The sequence below is a fragment of the Camelus ferus genome, chromosome 5 (genome assembly GCF_009834535.1).
Source record: "Camelus ferus isolate YT-003-E chromosome 5, BCGSAC_Cfer_1.0, whole genome shotgun sequence".
NCBI lineage: Eukaryota > Metazoa > Chordata > Mammalia > Artiodactyla > Camelidae > Camelus > Camelus ferus.
The window spans coordinates 16,537,538-16,561,317 of record NC_045700.1 but is presented as its reverse complement, the minus strand read 5'-3'; the positions used below and the strand labels follow the sequence as shown (position 1 = coordinate 16,561,317).

The 23,780-nt window shown below is 46.7% G+C and overlaps 1 protein-coding gene across 6 annotated transcripts in view; it reads right to left on the bottom strand.

Moving 5' to 3' along the window:
- MGAT5 (alpha-1,6-mannosylglycoprotein 6-beta-N-acetylglucosaminyltransferase) overlaps nt 1-23,780 on the bottom strand; it is a 333,568-nt gene that overhangs the window by 74,466 nt on the left and 235,322 nt on the right. For all 6 annotated transcript variants that reach the window (XM_032479342.1, XM_032479341.1, XM_032479339.1 and 3 more), the window contains one exon: nt 14,682-14,815. In XM_032479342.1, the coding sequence (XP_032335233.1) occupies nt 14,682-14,815 (134 nt within the window). The remainder of the gene's footprint in view (nt 1-14,681; nt 14,816-23,780) is intronic.

Below are 23,780 nucleotides of genomic sequence, written 5' to 3'. Positions count from 1 at the left end.
TTTTTTTTTTTCTTTTTTCTCTCTCTCACTGCAAAATATTGGAGTTGCTATTGCTTCAAATTTTATTTTGTTCTTCCTGGGGTCAGGGCCTGGCTGAGCACCAGGGATCAAGTGAGAACAAGACCCCTGGTGCCTGTGCTCAGGAAGCCCGCCATCCAGCCCACAGCCGCTTGCTGGGAAGACGAGCTCCCACCCCATCAGAGGCCGCGCTCACCCACAGAACCACTTTCTCTGGGTTTCCAGGTGCTGGCGGGCTGCCTCGGTCTACTGGTCTGCCTGCGTGAAACTGAATTCTTTGGACCCTACATCCAGCTGGAGGAAGGGAGCCCTCCCAAGTTACAGATGTTTCCTCCCAAGGACAAGCAGCCACTTCCACTGAGACCTCTGTGTCTGCTCCGGAGCTGTGGCTCATCTGTCTTTTGGGTCATGGCCAGAATAACGCTTCCCTCCTATCTTATCCCTGAAAGAACGAAACTAGCAAGGGAACACTTGACCCTGGAGACAAGTAATATGAGCAAGTCATCACAAGATAATAAAATACTCAGAACAAACGCACATGCATTTCTGTGAGCAGATACTTCTCAACTGTTTCATCAAACTGTAGTTAATAGGCTAAAACCTAAAAATAGGGAGAAAGGGTCAAGAGAAGCATGAGAAGAGGAGGAAGATGAGGAGGGAGAGAGGAAAGAGGACAGAGAGAGAGAGAGAAAGGTGGACCTGCAGATGAGGTGAGCAAGAGGCTGGAAGCCAGGTGAGTTCACATGAGAGTGAGGATGCAGAGTGGAAAGGACTCAGGAATCATCCTGTCACCCCAGAGCCCGAGTGCCCCACCAACAGTCACAACATCGTCACGTTGATATTTATGAAGCAATTACTATATGCCAGGAAGCTACTAAATGTTTTCATGCGCACAGATGACCTCAAGCAATCCCTGTGAGTTGTGCACAATTACTCCCTCCATTTTACAGCTGGGAACACTGAGGCTTAGATTAGTTAAGGGTCAGGTGAAAGAATGCACAATGAGTAAGCTGCAGAGCCTGGACACAAATCCTTCTCTGTCTCTGAAGCCCACGCTCGTAATTGCCGTGCCCGCCTCCAGGGCTCTACAGATGGCTGAAGGGCCTGTTAAATCTGACTTTGCCAAGGGTAAATAAGAGACTAAGTATAAAAGATGAGAACCTTATCACCCCCACCCACACATGGACCATCACTCATGCCTTACAGGGGCCAGCCTCATTCTCATCCTTAAAGTCCTGACACCTTCAAAAGCCATTTGGGCTCATTTGAGTCCTTCCACCTAGTTTTTAACTTTATTTTTGAATTTACCCCACTTTTTCACTTGTCCAGGTCAGTATTTGTCTCTCCCAGCTCCCTAAGGGCAGACATGTCTTTGCGAGTCCTGATAGGTCCTGTAGGTCCAAGTAGGTTCCTAATAACCGGTTCTATGGCAAATGTTTTAAATATAATGAAAACAGACAGATTTCGTCTTGAGACGTCTTTAGATTTGCGACAGAGGCAAACGGTTTCACCAGTTCAGTTCCTCGGTTCTGTACTATGGGATTTTAAGTTCCCACCCAGAATACTCTAGAACTTTTCTTGAAATCTATCCCATGCCATCATGGATATATATTCAGGCTCCTGGGATTTGAGGGGACGGGCAGGAGAAAAAGGAGAAGTTACAGAAAAAGTCCCTTTGCTGGGAGGGGATCCAGGGTAGTGGCTGCAGTCTACCATTCAGATCTTGACTCAGCCATTTACTACCTGTGGGACCTCAGCCTCTGCCTCAGCTGCTCCCTGGAAAATGGGTTTAATAGCAGCACTGACTTGACAGAGTTATTGTGAAGATCATGCCTGGCACACAGGAGGTGCTCAGATATTAGCCATAATCATCACCACCTCTCCAAGGAGCTCAAACTAGTTAAAAACAGAATCAGAGAATCGGAGGAGGAGGAAGCAAAGGCCAGCCAGCTGTAAAAATTCCAACTGACCAGGGATAACTCCCGTGTCCCTGGAGCTCAGCTGTCCCTGAGGCTGGACCAGGATCCCTGAGGGGCGAGTCCTGAGTTATTTTGAGTACAGGTGGATTCATTCAGTACTCAGGGCTGCACAGCCAGATTTTATGAGCATATGCTGCTTATATGATTTTTATTTAAGTATGAAATTGTATATAGATGCTAAATACGATTTGAGACACATACATATTATCTCAAAAGTATCTTCTCTATTGGTTGATCACGGTTTCTCAAGGTCATAATACCTCTTCTTGTAATAAAATAGTGAATTCTGCTTCCAGAAATCACTCTACATTGTAAAAGATGCTCCCAATCTGTATTTTCACTATAAAACTCTATCAACCAGCTCTATCCTTCCGGGGTCTGTTTCAAAGTCTCAAGGACTTGGCTTTGTGCTGATGTAGAAGGTTACACAGGGTGAATCCTACAGTTTCAGTTTTTACCCAAAATGATTCCTCAAGGATTCCAACTGGTGTGGGAAGCTATCCGGGTGCCAACTCACACAGACACCTTATGTACCTGGGCCCTGCGGCCGTGCAAACAGCACCAGGAAGAGGTCAAATTTCCTCCAACCGGTCCAACACACTTGGATTCTTTGACTGTCATTTTTGGCTTTATAATCTGAATTGCCTCTAAACTCGTTTTGATCATACTTCTTTCTGGCTTTTGTTTTCTCCAAGAAACAGCCAGAGATCCACACTTTCATTTCCTTCTACTGCCATGAGTTTGTTTTCTTTGCTGAGTTTCTAAGCAAGGAAGGGATGATGCAAGGCGAGCTTTTTTAGGTGTGTCTGAGCTCCTGTCCGGCAAGAAAATAAACTTCATTCTCCCAGTACGAAGCCAGGCAGCCTCAGGGATCTGCATTCCTGAACCAAAGACATCCAAGTTCTCCTCCCCCTCAGGAAGCCTTCTTTGAATTGGATTGGTGGCAACGTCCTGGGCAATCTCTCTACACCTCTCAAGTCTCCTGGGATAGCACAACTTTGGCTGGGCCGAGACACTGCCAGCAGGTGTGTGGGACCATCGGCCAGCTCTGCCTCTGCCCCTCAGTAAGTCCGTATTTCTCAGCGTGGCCACGTCCTCCTGGCCCAACCAGCTTCTGCGCGGCACGGCTGAGTACAGGTGCGCCCCCTCTAGTTGTGACTGTACTTTTGGAAGAACTCGAACGATGCCTAGAATTCTCATCCAAAACAATTTTTCTATAAGCTATGCTTAAATAATGTTCTGTTTGGGGGAAATATCATCAGTATGCTATCTCAGTTGTCCTTATAAATCTGCGCTTCCTCACATTCAGGAAGGCGCGCCGTTCCGACTGTCATAAATTCACAGGCATTATATCTCTCCATTCAAGAACGATCTTAACCCTTTCTCCACTTGAAGGGAACAATCGTGCAACGCTTTTATAACTCATCTCAGCATGGCTCTCTGGTTCCTCCCTGTGCAGCCCAGCACGTGGGAACCTGAGACCCGCTGGCCACTCCCTGGGATGCAGCCATGTCCTCCTCCTCCGTGGAGCACGGCTTCCACGCGCTGGGACTCGCTCAGTGGCTTCTGCCCACAGACAGCCGCTGCTCTTCTCTTGGCTCTCAGGCAGCAGTTCTTTTCCCCTCCCTAAACCCCACTTTTCCCAGATGGGTTGCCAAACCATTAGGATTGGAGTAATAGTAAAAAGCCTTGAGGCAAATTACAACCACAACAGCTGTGTTTACTAAGAGCTACAAATGAAATCCTCCCAGTGTTATTAGAGCGGGCAGGCAGTGGCTCGGAAACTTCCAGAAGCACTCCACCCTCGGGGTGGTGGCTGGCTGCCTCAGCCTGCTGCTACGCAAGCCAGTCCTGGCTTTTGTAGGAGACCCTCTGCTGAGCACAAGGGGCCTCTTTTCACCCACAACGCTTTGATACATTTTCTTCTCCCAGCTCCAGTAATTTCCATGTAGCTGTTTATGCCTCTGGGAGGGCTGCCAGTCACCAACAGACTGGGCCACTGGATGGTGGTTCTCCTGAGGGGCACCAAGAAAACTACTCTCCTCCCCTACGCTCTCAAATGCCTCCCTAACCACCTGCAGCAAGGTCTGAAATTCCACCATTCATCATTCACACCTTTGGACTGTCGGTGACCCCTCAAAAGTACATGTTGCAGCAAAAGGAGCAGCAACAAGAAGACTACCTCAAGGTGGATTAGCTTCTTCTAAATGTCTCCGAGGCTTTGTTTCATCACCTATAAAACTGACACACACTTCATGAGGCCGTGTGGAAGTTCTCTGTACCTCTCAAATTCCTACAAATTCAGTATTTGAATCACCAGGTTGAAAGGCAAACATTCTTGAGAGAGACTTCACTGGAATGGGTACCAGCTGACTGCACCCTGGCATGGATTCAGGTGATTGGCTATCACAGGTAAATAAGAGGGCGGGTCCTTGGGGGATGGGCCTGGGGCTAGGAGGACGGGATGCAGCTGGTAAAACCAGGGCACACACCTGTCTTCCACTGCACAGGGTGGTTCCCGGCTGTGCGGCAACCATCCACCAGGCATGGAAAGGAAGTGACTGAGGTTTTACTGATCTAGGAGCACTCTGACTACCTAGTATAGTGTTTCTCAAACTCGCCTGTTTAAAAGACTCTCTGGGAGCAACATACATTTCCCAGGTCCCTTCCCTGCAGACTGGGATGAGATGAGGCTGCGGAGGGCTCCTTTCAGCTAACTAACTCCCAGGTGGCATGTACGATCAAGCAAGTCTGTTTAACACTGACCTAGATTCTAAGCATCAACTTAAGCTTTCCTGTGTTTCTTTGGAATGTAGGCTGGAAATCACTTCAGCCAAACCCCTCCTAAATCAATGCTTCTCTGGAGAACCAGGCCAGGTCCCTGCACGGACCTACAACAGAGCTGCTGCTTGAAATGAGAGCCACGGGAGGCTCTTTCAGTTGGGTCCTGAAGAAAGGCGTTTACTCCCAGGTGGGAAGGAATCGGAAGCCTTTATTAAATTACGCAAGAGCAGTCTGCCGACAGGCTCCGAGTCCCAGGTCCAGAATCGCGGCCAGGAAGCCTTCCCAGCGCCCTGGAGAGGAACCTTTGCTTTAACCACAAGACAACTTGGCAGAAGCCACCCTGGCAGTGGGCGTATCAGGGCTGGGCCCTGACAAGGAGAAAAAGGCAAAGTCTCACAGATTTCAAGAACCTGGGCTTCCTGCTGGAGCCACAGGCTGAAGACAGCCTCTCAAAACTTCCCTTAAGCCTCAAAACTTTGACAGACTTCCATCTAAAGTTCCTTCTGTCACTTTGCCCTCTCCAGGGGAAACCTGTTCCCCGAGAGCTCGAGTCAAAAGTGGTGGCTCCTGCCTGGCCTCCCTAGTGCAACGTCACAACCTCAAATACCTGTGGGGGTCCAGTAGGTCATGGGGGTTACACATGGCCCCAAAGGACTGTCGTCCCCACAACAACCCTGAACCCATAATGGGGACAGCCCACCACTCGGCCCCAGCCACTCTTTGGCTGGTGAGGAATGAGAGTCCAACTGGCCACACCTCCTATATTTTCAAGAGAAACTGGAGATTCTGACTTTTCAGATGAACATTCCCAAACAGCAAATTTCCCAATTAAAAAAAAATACTGTGCTGGCTAAACAAAAATGGTGGTGGTGGGGGTGTTCCCTCCTTGGAGTCCCTCTCCTGTCTCCCTTCCTCTTGCCCCTTCCCATCTGCCTTCCAGAAATGCATCCTCTCTGGTTGCCAGGCAACTCAGGCGGCTCAACATCCCCTGGCATCAGTGACACCTCTCCCAAAACCCTGCCAAAGTCCCTTCAGCCAGCAGCGATGGGGGATTAACGGCTTCCCAGGTGGCCTGCCTTCTCTTTGGACGGAGCTGACGGTTGAGTTATGCTTCATCTGATATTCCTTGAAAGCTTGGGAAGTTCAGGAGCAGCCTATCTTCTGTCCTTCTGGGGGTCACTCAGGCCCAATCTGATGCCTCATTTGTTTGCTGCCACTTTGGGGTTCGCACTCACCCACTGCAGCCTCAATCAAGCTCACTGTTTTCTTGGCCAGACATGCCAGTGTCTTCAACCAGTCTTCATAAAGCATGGCTCTGAGTCTCCCCACATTGGTACGCCTTCTAATCAAAAGGCTCTAATCTGCCTAGATGATAATAACAGCAAAAATGAACAGACCTTAATGATACCAAGCATCGTTTCCATAGCTTTGTATTTATTCACTCATCTGATCTCTGTAAGAACCCCAAAGTAGGTGCTAGTATTACTACCCATTTTGGATGAGAAAACAGAGGCACGGGGAGCCTAAGGTACCTGCCTGCGATCACACAGCTAGTCAAGTGCAGAGCCAGGATGGAACCCCACCAGTCTGCTCGACAGCCCATGCTCTTAGTACCCCAAGCCTCCAGGTGGAAGTCTTCCAGAGGAAGGAAGTCACTGCCAGACCCTGGAGTGCGTTAGGTGCCCCCAAATGGATGGGATCTACCAGTCCTTCGTTCTTTACCACTGAAGGTCCACTGCCTACTCTTGGCCTCTCCCCACACTGTTGATTCACATAAGCTTACTGTCAGTGAATTCCTAAAATCTCTTTTACACACACGAATGTTAAATCCAGCAACCTCATCCTTTCCCCAGTTGGGGAGTTTTATGGACTCTGTGCCTGGCCTGGCCCAGTTATCACCCCGCTGCCCTATTTCTGGTGGCCCATAAAGTTGTCCTGTGGGCCATTTTCCCTCTGCCCCTGCTCTTGAAAGAATTAGAGGCAGCCAAGAAGGAGTTCAGATTATACAGTCATGGAACTCTGGGGAAAAAAAAGAAAAGAACATCCAGTCCTTTGCCTCATTTTACAGATGAGGAAAGTGAGACCCGGAGGGCAAATGAATTCCAAGGACAGGCAGCCAGCGAGCCGTGCAGCTGAAATTAGAACCGGGCATCTGCTTTCCCACCCAGGGCTCCTCCAACCGCTCCAGGCTGTCTCCAATCAATGTTTCTGGGCTTAACCCAAAGAGTGACGGAGAGGACATGCTCTCTTCTGCCAGTGGACAGGGAAACCTCAACGGGCTGAAGATGGAAACAGAAAGCTGGCTGACACGGGGAACAGGCCTCTAGGATGATGAGATGGGGAGAGGCCCCCAAGGCTCTCCGAGCTCCAAGACAGGGTTTCTTCCTGCACACCCTCCTCACACAGACGAGCTCATGACAGTCGCCACCCAGGGTGGGGTATAGCCAGCACTCAGCCAAGGCTTTTTCTGAAAAATCCTTAAGTCCCCTGGACGGTAGCCCTTAAAAATCTCAAAAGCCAGTGATTCATGCCTGATGTTTCTCTTTGCATTTGGCTTCTCTTCTTGGTTCCTCCCCCAACCCCCAAACATGCACTTGAATGTGGGAAAAAGCTGTGTGGGGTGACCACCTTTGTCCTGAGCCGGGCAGAACAGCAGGGACAGGTGACCGAGGCTTGGCAAGGGCTGTCTGGAGGGGCTGCATCTGCAGGGGTCCACTGAAGTCCTCCTCAGGGAAAAGCAATGTGCCCCCTGCTTCCGGTAAGTACAGTCATGCAGGAGTCTTTTCTGATCGACTCCCCCTCCCCCCAAAATGAGGAATAAACTGAGGGAGATACAGGGATGCTTCTGAATGCTCTTCTGGTTGGAACCAGAACCGCAAGCTGTGATTGCAGTAAATTTTCCAGAAAAACTTCAAAAAGATTCCAATTTTGTATTTCAAAATGCATAGGCAAATTTGACTTAAGGTTGGGTTAAATATATCTGGTTTATCTCCACCTTATCTGGGAAGAAAAGTCTGACCAAGTACTTTAAAGGACAGGATGACAAGGTTTAATCTACTTACAAAAATGTGTTCTGTTCAAGGATTTTAGTATAGTCTTTGATGACAAAGGTCTTTGGCAGTTCATTAAAACAATACACTAAGAGCAGTTCACTCCTATGACGAAATAAAACGGCATTTCCCCAAACTACTCCCATTTCCAATTTTGCATTAATTTAAGCAAAGCCCAAGTCAACCAAATTAGTGAGGTAGATAATTACATAGTTTTTAGAATGGCATTCTATCTGAGACTCAGAAGTCACCCAGTCTATAGACTTTAAAGATTTATTTTCGGTTATTTAAATTCGAGACTGGATTTCACCGGAAATGTAACGTGCTGTAAAAGTTTAAAATGAAGCCATCGGAGAGTTTTTGAGAAAAGGAGGAACACAACTCAATTCTGAAAACGATCTTGCCTGCTGCTGCCGTGTGGAGAATGGATTAAGAAGGGCAGGAAGTATCACATTTCTGCAGGGCTATGGGTTTGTATCCTCTACTACACACTACAGGTCTAGAAACTGCTTTTGTTCTCTCTCATTTGCACATTTGCACTTTCTTCTTCAGTGGTTGTTAACTACAGAGATGCTCAAAAGATTATTAGAGACTAACTGCACTATTATCTCTTTTCTAATGCACTGCCTAGTATAACAAGGAGATGCCTCAGAATTCCAACGTATAGTTGATTCATCAGAAACTCGAATACGGGGTAAACATTGAATGTGAGGAGCAGCCACATTTGTGTACCATTTTTGTTGGAAAAAATGGTAGTTCCGCAGGATATTTGTTGGGAAATTTCATTATTTCATAATTGAAGTGTGATAATAAAACTATATTACAAGTGAAAAAAATCGTCCTGCTCCCTGCCCTGAGGCCTGTGGGCTACGTGTCATTATAGGGGATGCTTTAAAACCACAGTCTTTGAGATCTAAATAAAAAGGAGCTTTCCAAATTCAGTTGAGACCGGTTGACTTTGGTTGCTGCCAGGCCGTCTGGGGCTAGGGCGAGTCAGGCGCTGGGGTCTGGAGCCAGGAACAATTTGAAGTGCTCAAATCGGGCGTATTTACTCTGTGCAGAACTGGCTGCGAGGCTGCTGCTGATGTCCTCAATGTGTGCGCTGAGCACCCGGGAGTGACGTGTGACCTGTTACAGCAGTATTTGCCCAGGGTGCCTTCTGGGCACGTAAGTCATGCTCGCAGACCTTGCTTCCTAGCTTCTGAATCCTGCTCTAAACACAGACTCACCCTCCAGGGGTGGGGCAGAGAAACAGCTCCTCCAGCAAGTGGAGCCAAGGAGGCAAGTTTCTGAAAGGGGAGGTCAGAAGCTTGACCCTGGTTCTGGGCTTGTCAGACCATGTGCAGTAGAACCTTGGCCAAGTCCTTCCATCTCCTTGAGCCGGTTTCTCCTCTGGAAACCAGGAAGGTGAAGGAGGTAACAGCTGCTCTGGCTTCCTCAGGAGTCACCACGCACCTCCCTAAATGATGGCTGTGAAAGGCTCAGAGAAGTGTAAACACCACACTAAAATCAGGCCCTCGCTTATTACCAATGCATTAGTTACTGAATAAGCAGTAGCTGCCGCTGAATTCCTGCTACTAACAGAAGCCAGGCTCAAGGTGGGAGCCTTGTCTTTACAATAGCAGAGATTTTAGTAACATCTCACACTTCCTTTTCCATGTATTGCTTACCCATAAGCCTCAGTCATACAGAACATAACCAAGAACCCCAAAACAAGCCTAAAAGGCCTCTGATGAAATCCATGCCTGGGACTGTCGGCCAAAGGTGCCCTCCAAGAGGGACCTGGTTTACGTGGGATGTGGTGGAGTTCAAGGGTAAGTAAAGTTTTTCCGTCAAGGTCCAGAAAATACAAATTTCAGGCTTTGCTGGTCATACAGTGCCTGTCACAGCTATACAATTAGGCCACTTTCGAGCAAAAGCAGCCCCAGACAATGGATGTTGGTTGTCACAACCAACCCAGGTGTGGCTGTGTGCCAATAAAACTTCATTTACAAAAGCAGATTTGGCCCCTGAGTCAGAGTTTGCCAACCACTAACATAGTTCAAAAATTGGAACCTGAGCATCTTTGAACAGGCTTGTTTGCCAGTTTCCCACAGGCTCTACCCTGCCACCCGCCATACCCCCTGCCCCCAATCTCACATCCCTATCAACTCTGTTTCCTATCTGATCCCAATAATGACATTTATGACAGCAGCAAACGTTTAGACTTACTCTGTGCCAGGCCGTTTTCTAAACACTTCGCATATATTACCCCATTTAAGCACTACAGAGACTGAATGATCGTCACCCCCATGAAAAACGAGGCCCTGTGAAGTTGAGCAACTTGCCCCAGATCAGGCAGAGGCGGGACAGGCAGGACTTGAGCCCAGCCATCTGGCGCCGAGCCTGCGTTCCTGACCACTACGCCGACTGTACAAGCTAAGACAGCAGGTGATGAGGAAGAAGACACTGGGCCTCTCGCCTCCTCTCAGAGGCCACTGTGGACCAGATGTGCCCCTCTCTAAGGGGCCAGGCACCAGAGACCAGCAGTAGCAACGTCTCCAAATGTGCTTCATGGGGAGGGAGCCTGGCAGGTGACTGGAATCAGGCACTACCAGTGATAAAAAGTCACACGAGAGCTGGCAGTCTGACAGGAGTAGCAGGAAGGCAAAAGTAAAGAGGAAAAAGGAATTATTTATTCACTGATCTGCCAGCGACTCAGGGCCAAGCACTCTACAGGACCCCAGAGATCCCGAGGCCTGTGCTTTGATCAACAGCACCCCCAGCATCATCCAGGTGCTTGTGAGAAATGCAGGGTCTCGGCCCCGCCCCAGATGGTCTGGGTCAGCACCAGCATTTTCTACCAAGACCCCAAGTGTCTCACACGTACCACTAAGGCTGAGAAGCCCTGCTCTACACGGTAGCTGTTACTGCTCCCGTGTCACAGGTCAGCCATGTAAGGCTCAGAGCAGTTAATTACCTCTCAGGCTGGCGAACCGCAGGCTAATGTGTGAACCCCAGCTTGCGGTCCGGAGGCTACGCTTATTCCCTGGAGGGGCTCAGAGCAAGCTCTTTAGGACATTTACTTTGGCTGCAATTGTGTATCAAGGAGTATCAAGAACATCACGGTGGGACCATAAATATGCTGAATCCACAGAAGATTCAGTTGTGCTCGGGATATGATTTTTAAAGGAACATGGAAATAAATAGTACAGTTTAGCAAGATTCCAATTAATTTTCATTTCTAATGCTAATTTTCAAAATCTCTTATTTTTACCAAATTGTCTTAAATTTTCATTCCCTGATGAATTGAGGCAATAGGCTGCTAAAGGACTTTGAATTCGGCCACAGTGGACAGAGCTCTTCTTACAGGCACACGTGTTAGCTGACGCCAATGACCACACTGTCAAGAACCTAGAATGCTGGGCTCTTAGGCTAAGAAAGAGATTTGTATTTGAGATTAGACTGTACACAGTCTTGGTTGATACTAAGGGTCTTGGGCCATGATACTTCTCAAATTGGCATCTTTGGGATTCTGGAGTCAGACAGCAAGGTCCTCTCTCCCAGGCACCTCTCCACTGTGTATTACGACATCAGGACAAGACCACAGGGTACCTCGCCCATGAACTAGGGGCTGATGGGAGGAGTTGAAGAGATAGCCCTTTCCTGCTGAGCCCGTATGTCTAACAGACTGTATTTCTTAGTAGGCATTTGGAAAGCAAGGAAGACATATTTCAGAAGACATCCTTCACATGACTACAAGGAACAGAAATAACTCAGGATACTGCAAGGGAACAGAGTGTGATAAAGGGATGTATGATTCGGAACAAGAATGTTTCCGGGGACTCCAGCAGCTGCTTTTCCTTTCTCTCCAGGTTGCATGGAGGGTTTCTGTCTGTCTGTCTGTCTGTCTGTCTGCACTCCTATCTAGCCCCTCCAAAGCACCCCACATCTCTCATGGTGGCACCTCTCCTCCCTGTAGCTCAGCTCCATCATTCTCTCGACAGAGCCACCTCCCTTTCCAGATCAATCCTGCTTCCTCATCCCTGGGCTCCTGGAAGGCTTCTGCCATGGCTTCATTACAACTCTGGACACATCCTTTTGATTTCTGTCCCCATGGCTCACTGCCACTCTGTTTCGCAATGCCAAGTGAAGAATTCCATTGATCCAGCTTGGCTTTCTGAGCCAGCATCACGGATGTGAGCTGGACTGCCTTGGGTTGGAGGACAACCTCCTGAACCAACCGGCCAAGGGTGGAGGGCTCATGGGGTGGCCTTCCCCATCCACGTGTCTCTGCAGGTGGGACTCCCTCAAGAGTTGGGGGAGGACATGGAGTTGCAGTGATAGCACGGCAGCTATCTTCAGAATTTCTAGAGTCTGAGGATGAGAGAGGACCTCCCAATTCATCTGGTCCAAAACCATGCCCACCCACACGCCCTCATGGCAATCCTAACCCTCCCAGGGCTGATGGTGTTGCTCCCCTACCCAAAGATGTCTGAGGCAAAGGAGGTCGGGTGAGGGGAGAGAAAGGGGCAACGGATGGGAAAATCAATACACAAAGCATCCTGGTCCTGCCAGCTGAAGTCGGTGCTGACTGCGACCCTGGAAACATCACACTTAAAGGGGCACCTGTTTTCCGCGCACATCTGCTAGGTACTGCGGGATGGGGAAGTTTTAGGAAAAGAAACTCAACTCTCACATACTTTGCTATGTTCCTAAGTCTGAAACGATGTCCCGAATTTATGTGAAAACTTCACCACCTTTTACATCTTTGGGGTCCTTTCTCATCAAAGAATGCTGGGTAATAACAGTGTATTAAAATGGAACACCCTAGTTTTTTGGTACTCAAACGAATTCTAAGAGACACAACGCTGCTCAGTCTTTTGTAACATCTGGGTGACGCCCAGCACGCAGGTCAGGTCACCTGCCTAGTTTCAGAGGGATTTCCACATCACACCCCAACTCACTTGGGCCAATGTGGTTGACACTTTTGGGATTCTGACTGGCATCAAGGAAATCATCCTTTTAGTGGAGTATTACTCTGACCAAAAAACGGTGACCTAAAAGCTTTCAGAACCAATTTATCAGTTTGTTTTCCCAGGGAAACTGAAAAATTTCTACCTAGGAACAAGTTACACCTTGTTCCAAGACAAAAGTGTATAATTTCAAGGTCAAGTCTACGAAGACATGGAAACTACTTTTTAGAGCAGGTACTGGGGGAGAAGGGAGCTATGTTGATTTTTTTTTTTTTTTTTTTTTTTTTAGGAGCCCATGTCTTCCTAAAACCAGTGCCTTGATCCATTCACTTGATGCGACAACGGATCTGAGAATGAGAACGCCCAATGTGCCCTTTCCAACCACGGCAGCCTGAACATCAACCGAAAAATGCTCTATTCACACAGGGTAGATTTCGACACAAAAGAAGCCAAGACGTATCAACTCATGGGAACATCTTAAATAACAATTTATCATCCCGACTGATTTTATTTTACTTGAGAGAAAACGTGGAATAACAAATTAGAAAATAAATCTTATTACCAGCCTCGGTACCACTGACATTTTGTGCTGGATACTTCTTTGTCGTGGGACTGCCCTCTGCAGGGTCAGATGTCTAGCACATCCCTGATCTCTACCCACTAGATGTGAGGGCTACCTCCCCTCAGTTGTGACAACCAAAACTGTCCCCAGACATTGCCAGATGTCCCCTGGGGAAATGAAACTGTCCTCAGTGGAAAACCACTGTACTAAATTAGGACAGAGTTCTAGCTGTTTTATTCTTTTTTTAAAGCAAAGACAGTTATCTGGAAATAAATCAGCTTCCCTGGAAATAGGCTGATGTGTGGTCCCTGCCGCATAATTAGCATTCTAGAACTGACGATGGGGTGACACTGCCTTCCCTTTTCTGAACCCGGGGTCAGAAAACCAAAAGCAGGGGATTCTTTACCTGCTCATTGCTTGTGCACCCTCAGCGGTCAGATTTCTAATTGCCTTCGCAAAGGTGACATGGAAACATGAGACCACAGTTCTTGATCATTCCAGGAAGTAATTAACTTTAATGTTTGAGAAGAGGCACATTTTTTGAAGTCCTGGAGACCATTTCATCTCATACAAACACATCCTCCAAAAACATCACAACATTTGCATATGAAGGCAGATTTGATTTGCATGTCATGTCAACAGGTCACACCCCAATTGGGTTCCTCTTTTGTTGGACCTTCCCTAGATGTGTCCTGGAAATCATCCAGGAGGACCAAGAGGCCCTCCAGGGCCTGATGGTCCAATGCTTTAATGCAAACCTTGGCCTTGGCCCAGGGCCAAGAATGTTGCTTCGTCCAAGATGTCCCCAGTCAAAGTGCTGTGGTCAGCCCAGGCAGGCATCTTTCTTTCCTGGTGAGTTGAGTACCGACCACTGCGAGTACTGACCACAGGACTGATCACAGCCAAGAGAATGTGAGGGCCACTGCCCTCCCCGGGCAAAGGGAGCTGTCTACCTTTACAAACCATTTAACAGAAGGCAGAGGAAATGAGTCACTTGGCAAAGAGTCCCTCTGTGCAATGCCTTGTTCCAGAAAGGCCTCCAGCCCCTGTGGGGCCCTGGCTTCCGGAAGTAAGCACAGGATGAGAGAGAAGCTGTAACATGTCACTTCCAATGGGCACAGAGTAAGGGGCTCTGCTGTGCAGCCTCTGTACAGGTATAGCCTTTATGAGACACCCAGGCGCTGACTGGCCCAATCCCTGCCTACCCTTGTTTACTTCTAAGCAGACCCCATTAAGCCGTGGGCACTTGGCTTGATTACTCTCCAGATCAAAGTTAAATTAAATTACCCAAACGAGCTTCTTTTCAGAGAGAGAGACACACAGGGTGACTCACCTTCCAGAAGCTATCCACTTTGCCATACACCAGGGACTGGTTCTGCCTTTTGATTTCGTTAATGTGGTGGATGTCGCTGGAGTTCAGGTGCTGCTCAACCACGAATCCCAGGAAGCTGTTGTCTGGGGTATGAGCTGATGTGGAGAGGAAGGGACAGGGCGGTTAGGATTGAATCAGCCAGAAGAAACAACAGTAATAACAAATTTAATACAAGCCATCTTGCACATAATTAAATGTTTTCATTTTAATGCTCTTTCTTAACTGGGGGTGCCAGCTCCCACACGGCCCCAGCAGAAACCTTCATAGGAGAAGAATCCTTCCCAAGATGGATTAACCCAAAGCCAACCCTGAACCAGATCCTGCTGTTTCCAGTGGAGAGTACCTCTGTTTAAAAGCCATTCAGCTGGGCCCTCCCTTCCTTCCGGCATCTTCAGTGCAAGGCTACTGCCTCCTGACAAAAATGTCCTCACTAGGTTTTACCAGCTGGTGGCCCAAAATCCACAGGGAGCAGGGCTGCATCAGTAGTTCTCCACTGGGCCCCACACGGTCTCATCTGACTTGAGTCGTGTTCCCCCTCCAGGTGGGTCAAAGTGGATTTGGGGGCAAAACAAAGTAACATCACCCCAACCCTGCACCTTCTCTAAGAATCACTCACTCATGGAAGATGTGATTCTGGTGCCGTACTGAATGGATGGATGGGACTAAGACAGGAGAAAAGATGAAGTTCACTGGGACGTGAATCACCCCACAAAAGCCAACCACCACAAAGAATCACGTCTGGTCTCCAGGAGAGACTATTCCGGAAGAGAAAAGGTGCTCTCTGGACCACTCATCATCTGAGTTCCAAAACGTCTCTAACACTTTGACCAAGGGAGAAAGCAACCCCACACCCTCCTCAAACTTTTGTCTCCTTTGTCTACAGTCTTGCAAAGTAATGTCATCAGAAGGCAGCCGTCAGAAAACAAGGCTCTCTTGGTGAGCCAGAGACCCTCCCCTCCCATACAGTCACCTGTCCAGAGAAATCTGCTTCGCAGGAGATGCCCCTGCAGAGGAGGGGCCACAATATGAAGTGAAGCAACTGCTGGGTTTGACACTGACCTGAATAGAACAGTTAAAAATAACTTCAATGGAGAACTACTCGATATTCAGTAAAACCCATACAGCGTTTCTCCCACACTGCTCATTCACAGGTGGGGCACGGACAAATGGAAAAAGGTGGCTCCTTTGTCTTGTTTCTGTGTCCTCAGCCCTCAGCAGCCTCTCCCGGGTGGGAAGTGGGCAGAGCAGCCCTTTAAGATGCTCTAGGGAATCTCAAGGTCCTGGCCCCTTCAGGGACCCACAGGAAGATGAACAGGAGAGGTCAGGGAGCCCTGAACCGAGGACAGGAATGAGCTGCATAAATAGTCCTCATCACCATCCGGTCTACCAGGCCACAGCCTAATGGGGGTGGCAGAACGAGGAGATAATAGCGTTGTGACTGGGGAGTTGTGTGCAGTCTGGCCAATCTGTTATTTCATTTCTGCGTTTTTGAACAAGTGCCCAGAGGCAATGGCCATGGCTGTAGTTGGCTGGGAAGTAAATTACTGAATACATTCCACTGCCAACAAGAGGCAATGGTTGCTTTTTTTCCCTTTGTGAGGAGCTGGCAGGAGGGGATTGGAAAAAGCATCGGGGAGGGGAAGAGAACCTGCCTGCATCTGAAATGTTGAGAAGGCCGCTTAAAGCATCCCTTTGTATGAGACTTTGGGTTAATTGTAAAAATTCTGAAATAGAATCTGACACTTTAAACTTTGAGATCGTGGGTTTTTTATTTTCAGAAAACTTTCGCGGTGATGAAAGCTCCACGCTTTGGGTATTTGCTCCTGCAGTTCGGTTATCTAGTCTCTAGGTGGGCCCTTCTTAAAAAATGAAATAATCTAGCATCTACAGCATCTTAATAGGTTGGAAAAATAAAGTGATCGTCAAAACCCAAAAAGAAAAGAACTCATATGTTTCTATTTTTGTATAAAAGGTTCCCCATGGCTTGAACAGTGAAAGAGAGGGGAAGTAAATAATTTACTCAAAAAACTTGTGCGGAATGCTGCGCTTATATCATTTTATGACTATAATTTGGTACTAAATCGACTTGGACACTGTATGAAGAATGAATTACACATATAAGCTCTCCTCTAAGTTTTCATCCACACACTTTCTTTCAACTCCTCTCTCCAATCTGCAGGTCTTAACTTGGGGACTGACGACTGGCAGGTGCAGTTTAAGAAGCTCAGGTGAAACTTCAGGAGAGATCCAGTTAGCACTGACAAATGGCACTGCCACGTTTCACCAGCACCGGGCAGACCCTCCATGTTCTCTCCCAGGCCACCGTGAACCTGTCACAGGACACTGAGTGTCTGCAAAACGAGAGGCTGCTCAGCTGAGACTGGCCGGACAGGTGATTCAGATGTGCGATGCCTCCAAGGAGCCAGCCAGCAGCTGGGTGCCTGTTTGGTGACATCCCCACCCAAGCTCTGGTCTCAGCACAAGCATTCCTAAAGTTGCTTATAATAAAGCAAAAGCCACACATATCAGCTGATGTGGAGATCGACCCTCAGGCCAGGCTCTGTCTTTCAGCAGGCCTTCAGATGGGCACCCAGACTTCAGCCGGTTTCAAAGAGAAGGTATTTACTTTTCCAGGCCAATCAAAGAAATTCCATCAGCAATGAGACACAGGAAATCTGGTACTTTTGGAAATCACTCCATCCAAGGAGGTAAAAAGTATGATTCCAAAGGAAAAAAAAAAAAAAGGTGATACTTGTGTTCTGTGTGCTGAGTGCTTTATAGCAGCCATTTCATTACACCTTCATGACACCACAGAACATGATTGTACAGATAAGAACACAGAGCAAATTACTTAAACTACTCAAGTTTACATGCCAGGAAACGGCAAATGTGGGGATTCAGAGTCAGACCAGCTGTTTCCAGAGCCCAAGCTCCTTAAAGCATTCTAATACGCAACTTCAGAGTCCAAATATTTTACTTTCTGGACTCTGAGAATCGTAGTGGTAAATATGCTTCAGAGGAAAATAATGTTATAAGGTAGACCAAAATACACAAGAAAGTCCTATATAATATATATAAATATAATTATTATAATATATAATATTTAATAGCACTGTATTATAATTATATAAAATATCATATATTATAATATTTAATAATATATAATTACATAATATACATATATCTATAATATATGGAGTATTTCCTTAGTTTCTAGAGCAACTTATATGTATGTGGGACCAAGCTGATATTTTTACGTGCTATAAACTGGAAGGGATTTGCTAAACAATGATGACCTTTAAATAATTTAGGACATTTTTTTCTTATTAAGAAAATCATTCTTTTATGCACAAGAAAAGCACCCATTTACAAATGATTACGAATCAGTTTGATGAGTTTCCTGAGCAGATTACTGTGATGACTTCTTTTAAGAATTACTATTAGTTTAGCTGGAATCTTTAATTCAATGACAGACATTTTTAGAGCACTCTTTCTACAGACTAGGCTTAGAAGCTAGGGACTGAGGAATTACAACACAAGGATGAGTTTCTGCCCTCCCTTGATAAGTGAGGTATAGACTATCTTTACTAAGCAGTAATCATGTTCTCTTTCGGAACACAACTCAAAATTTTTATCATGTCAAATTGACCCTTCTTTCAACTGCATAAATCTCTTAAGTCTGATTTTTTTTTCAACCACTCAGTCCTAAACATCTCAGACTCGTACAAAATTCATTCTTACAGGCTGTCTGCCAGCCTTTAACCACAGCTGGCCCTGCAGTGTTGGGTACCCCCATGTCACCGGGTGACCACGGGCAGAGCCAGCCCTGGGTTCCCTCCCCCACCTCACAGCCAATCACTGAGTCCTGGGGATGTCAGCTTCTCAAAATCCATCAACTCCCTCTCCTCTTCACCCTTCCTAGTTCTGACCTCATAAAGTCTTGTAAAAACTTCAATACGTAAGGTTTTCTTTTCTTTAAATAGAAACGGTTTTACTGGTTTCCCTGGTTATAACAGAAATTCTCAGTGTATAATTTTTTCTGACAGTACAGAAAGATACAAGGAAAGAAGGATGTTACCATCAACTTACCACCTAGAAATAACCATGATTAAGCTCCTTTTTTTCTAGATTTATGGATCTTTTTTTTATCCTCAAACCAAAATTGGATCCTCCTGTACCTGTTCTTTTGTGAACTTCTTCTTTCACTTACACAGTGTGCTACTGGTATCTCTCTGGGTTAGTACCCAAAGCCCATCGCTGCTTGTTAAGGCAGCGCAATACTGCAGTGCCTCAACTCCCCTCATCAGGTGGGATGCCCATGGCTCTGGTCGGCCAGCATCGCTTTGCTGCACTAACTGCCCTTCCCACAGCGACCAGGCAATTCTGTTCCATTCAGGTGGCTGGAACTGGTGCCAGTCCTGACCCCGTCTCCCTCACTTCCCATGCCTCCAAGGATGGGCACATCCCCCAGAAGACTCTATCTGACCAAGGCTCAGCTGACAGACGGGTTTATGATCCAAGTTCTGCGAATCACAGTAGCTCCGTGACTAGTTGGAGCTACTTTTGGAGTCACCATCCTTCTGCTACAGTTACTAAGTTGGCAGGGCAGAAGTCTAGTGCTGCAAATGTCATTTGCGTGCCCACGTGAGGACAGCCTGCTGGAGAATGACGCCAATCCAGAAACGTGCAAAGCTGAGATATGGAGAGAGTAAAGATATCCTCTGAGCCCTGAGTCCAGATCTGCCTGAAGCCGTTTTCAACAATTCCCAGTGACAAGAGCCAACAAATGACCAAAGAACAAGCCAATTTGACAGAAATCCCATCTATTACAACCTACCGCAAAACACTGAGGATGTTTCCAATTCTTGACTATCTAAATCAACGAATATTATGTAACACTGCATCCTTGTCAAATCTGCAGTGGATTTCCAAGTAGTCTCCACACCTCTAGCCTTGCCCCTTCCTCCCTACCCTCTAACTCCGATCCGTCCTCTGTGTTAACTGACAAGGTGTTGTCTGAGACAAGTATGTGACTAGGGGACTTCCCTGCCGAAAAGCTGCACTTACTTCAGGGTGAAGCAGGGTGAGTGGACCTATCACTCCAGGTCTCCCTTCCCCCGATACCTCTATTCCATGACGACCTATTTGGGGTTTTGAATGCCACGTTTTCCCATCTTATCTCATGCTGGTGTATGTCTGGCATGTCTATCATTTCCTCTCCCTTTCAGTCTCAGCTCCATCACTTCCCAGTTGAAGGGTCCCCTAACTCCCTGAGTCTGAAATAAGAAACCTTCCTCTACTCTCGTAGACCATGAAGAGCCAGAGCCCGTGCCGCACATTACGCTCTCCTTGCATGATTACTTGCTCCTTGAGGACTGAGCCATGTTTTGTGCGTCTCTGACTCCTCAGAGCCCAGAGCACAGCAGGAATTGAGAAAATATTTTTTTAATGCAGACTTGATTAAGTCAATGATGAATGCTTAATTGACGAGTGTGACTGACTTTGTAGGTACTGGGTGGCAGAGGCCATGTCCAAACTGCTTCTGGCATCAAATTCTTTGCACACAAGCCCCCAAATCAAAGCCCATCCTTCGCGGGAGTCATCATTAGCTAAGGTGTCTCACTACGCCATCCTAGAACCTGGCTCAGGCCTGGTATATTACACATATTCAATAAATATTTATTAAATAGATAAGAGAACATATCTTTTTATCGAGGTCACAAAGTAGATGTTGGGAAGAAGGGAAACCAACCAGGGATATAGGCTTTTAAAATTCTAACATACAGGTCTCTAAATATCATCATTCATTCAACATTCAGCACATTTACCGAGCACTTACTATCAGGTAGGCAACAGCTAAGGAATTAAGGATCTACCAGTGAACACGACAAGCAGAGATAAACATTGAGATTATACTCAGCCATGAAGAAAGATAGTAAATAACTAAAATAAAATAATTCGGTGTTGTCTATTAAAAAAGATAGGTAAACACAGCTGGTGTGGTGACCAATACTGAACCCCAGTTAACAATGTCATGCTGAGACACCCGAGGGCTGAGTGTTCTTTTATGCATAAAAGGAAACTTGGATTGATGGATGGAGAGAAGACAGACATATGGACTGAGAGTCATAAAACACACGAAGCAAACTGTTAATTGTGGGGCCCAGGCTCTGGCTTTCTACTTTACCTTTCCTTCACTTTTTTTTTTTTTTTAATATTTGAAACATTTTGTAACAAAGCGGGGAAGAAGATTGGCTGCTGTCACTCATGGCATTCATAAAGCTGATGCTGATTCTCACAATGGTGAAACCGACAAGATGGGGGAAAAGCTCTACTGAAAAATAGTTACATCACACGAGAAGTAATCTGATTTTAAAAATGGTACATAGTGATGTTATGCTTCAAATTTCATCAAAGTTGGGTTTTTCTCCCCTAAATGGTGGTGATGCTAGGATCTCTGAGAGACAGGAGGCTGGGGAAACTACTATGTACAGTTGAGTTGGAAAGATAAGCGTCTTCACTGCTGACAGAAGGCACACCAGAGTACATTTTTCAAGTGTCAAAAAGCAATTAGGAGGGAATGGAATCCTTAGAAGAACATCACTCCTGAAGGCTGAGACTCAGTCTGAAGGAAATGCAAGCAGATCTTGTGACTCGCTGGTCTGCACAGAAGTAAAAGGCAAGAGGCCTCCTTATCCAAGTGAAAGGCCAGAAAGGCAGTTTGAATCACAAATAGCTCCTTTGCTGGGCAGGCCCTAAGAATAAAGTCGTACATGGAAGCAGGAGATCCTTAGCTGAAGCCTACACGTTTATCATTTGCATGAAAGGGAATTTGGCTCATTTCTAAAATTTCTGTTTTGTCAGGCCAAATTTCTGGTCTACAAACCACTATTTCAATCTGATCATGCAGATCAACATGGCAGCAAACTCCACGTCCTTGGAGAAATTCAAAGAGTTAGAATGTCAGTGGCAACAATTGCTATGAAATGAGCAACTCTTGAAAACCCCACCCTGTGAATAAACTCCGTGGGAAGACAAGGGAGAGTAACACGAAGGCACTGGCCTCAAGAAGCTTCTGGAATCTTAGATTTGTACACTTCTTACCCTTTCCTACACTGTTGCATGAACTGAAAACAGGCATTCTTTAGGGTGTTAGAGTCTCAGCAACGAACAGAAAAGACAAAACCCGTATGAATATTATCCTCAGATTCCAGGGGAGAAAAAAAGGAAAATAAATGAAAGAGAGTGAAGCATAAATGCTGTGTAGTCATACAGTTACAGAGAAAAGAAAGCAGGGGAACGGTGTAAGAAATTGGGGGAAAAAGGAGGTACATTTAAAAAGGGGCTGGAGGTCAGGGTTAGTCTCAGTGAAGTAATATATGAGTTAAAAACCTGAAGGAGGGGATATGGGAATCTATGGGAAGAATGTTCTGGAAGACAGAACAACCAATGCAAAGGTCCTGGGGTAGGAGTGTGCCTGGCTCATCCAAAAAACAGTAAGGGGCTAGAGATTAGTGAGCAAGAAGACATGTAGTGAGAGATGAGGCCAGGAAGGTGGCAGGGCCAGACCACACAGGGGCTCGAGGCTACTGGATAACTCACCTTTCTCTAAAGCAAGAGGCAGCGTCATTGTGAGCACAGGAGTGTCATGATGTGACTTATATTTTCATTTTGTAGTTGGGTCTATTTGTTCTTTATTCATTAATTCAACAAATATTTATCACTGGTGATGTTATGACTCCAGGTACTGAGGACTCAGCAGCACTCACGCCCATAGAGACCACGAATTGGGATTCCAGCTGGGACACCGGGGCTGGGAGAACCACAGAGCTGGAGCGCGGTCTCCAGGAGGGAAGGCTTTCCAGAGGACAGGACACCTCCCGGAAGGGTGAGCAGTGGGTGGTGGGGAAATGAGGGGTGGGGCTTCCAGACAAAGGAACAGCACATGCAATGGCCCAGGGGTCAGAGACAACCTGGCAGCCTGGGAGACAAAGCCAAGAGGAGGCAGGACCACACCCAAGAGGCTAGCAGGGGCCAGAACAAAAGGAAAGGGGCTGGAGGTGAAAGGATGAGGCTTTAAACTAACACCTCCAGAACCCCCAGTGTGTTCTTGCTCGACTCCATTACAGATCCCAAATTTCCACATGTACCAAGAAGCACTGCACATCCCCCAGCCTTGAGTATAGCTCCACGTGTGAGCACTCAGAAGGCAAATTCTCAAAAGTACTCAAAAATTACTTGATTAAAAATAAACCAGTACAAACAGACTCTGCCTAGAGAGCAGGAAATATTCTATGGCTGTGATCTGAATAGTGAGGTTGCTAAGTAGAGCATTCAACGTTATGGAAACTTTCCAACGACAGGAGGTAAATGTAAGCCTGAGACGCAGCTTTCCTGAAACCAGGAATGAGGAATCTGGCGATCTCTACTGCTACTCTCAGCCACAGGCCCCAGGGCAAGAGAAGAAAAAACTCAGTCAGATAAAGATGTCTTACCACTGTTTTTCCGGAAGCTGGGTGAAGTTGTGCAAGAGGAGGTCATGCAGGTAATTAGGACTAACCAAATACAGGGTCACTCAAGGTGCAAGACAGCAACTTCAGGGTTTTAGTTTCCCCTGTAAACGGTAAAGGCAAATGTCCTCTCTATCTGATGTTTCTGTGGAGGCAGATGCCTTTCACTCACTCGCTGCGGTATGATGCACCTTGTAAGGGACTGAGAGAGAGAAAAGCAAATGCCTTCAGGAGTTTAGAAGAAGTTGGATACACACAGCAGACCCTGGGCCGCTGACGGTTAGAGTGCCTAAACGCAGGGTCAAACCAAGTCCCTGACGAGCCCAGAAAAAGCAACAATTAATTGGCAGCAACAAATAGCCAAAGCCGCTCCAAACAAATACAAAGTCCACTCAAGAGACTATAAAACAGCCTTGGAAACAATGGTTTTAGAGGTAGAACCTTGAAACAATTTTTGATATATGAAGTGGGAAAAAAAGCAGACACAGAATTTTAGTACGTATGTTATTACAACTATGTAAAAATGTACCCCTGAAAAAGATAATTACGC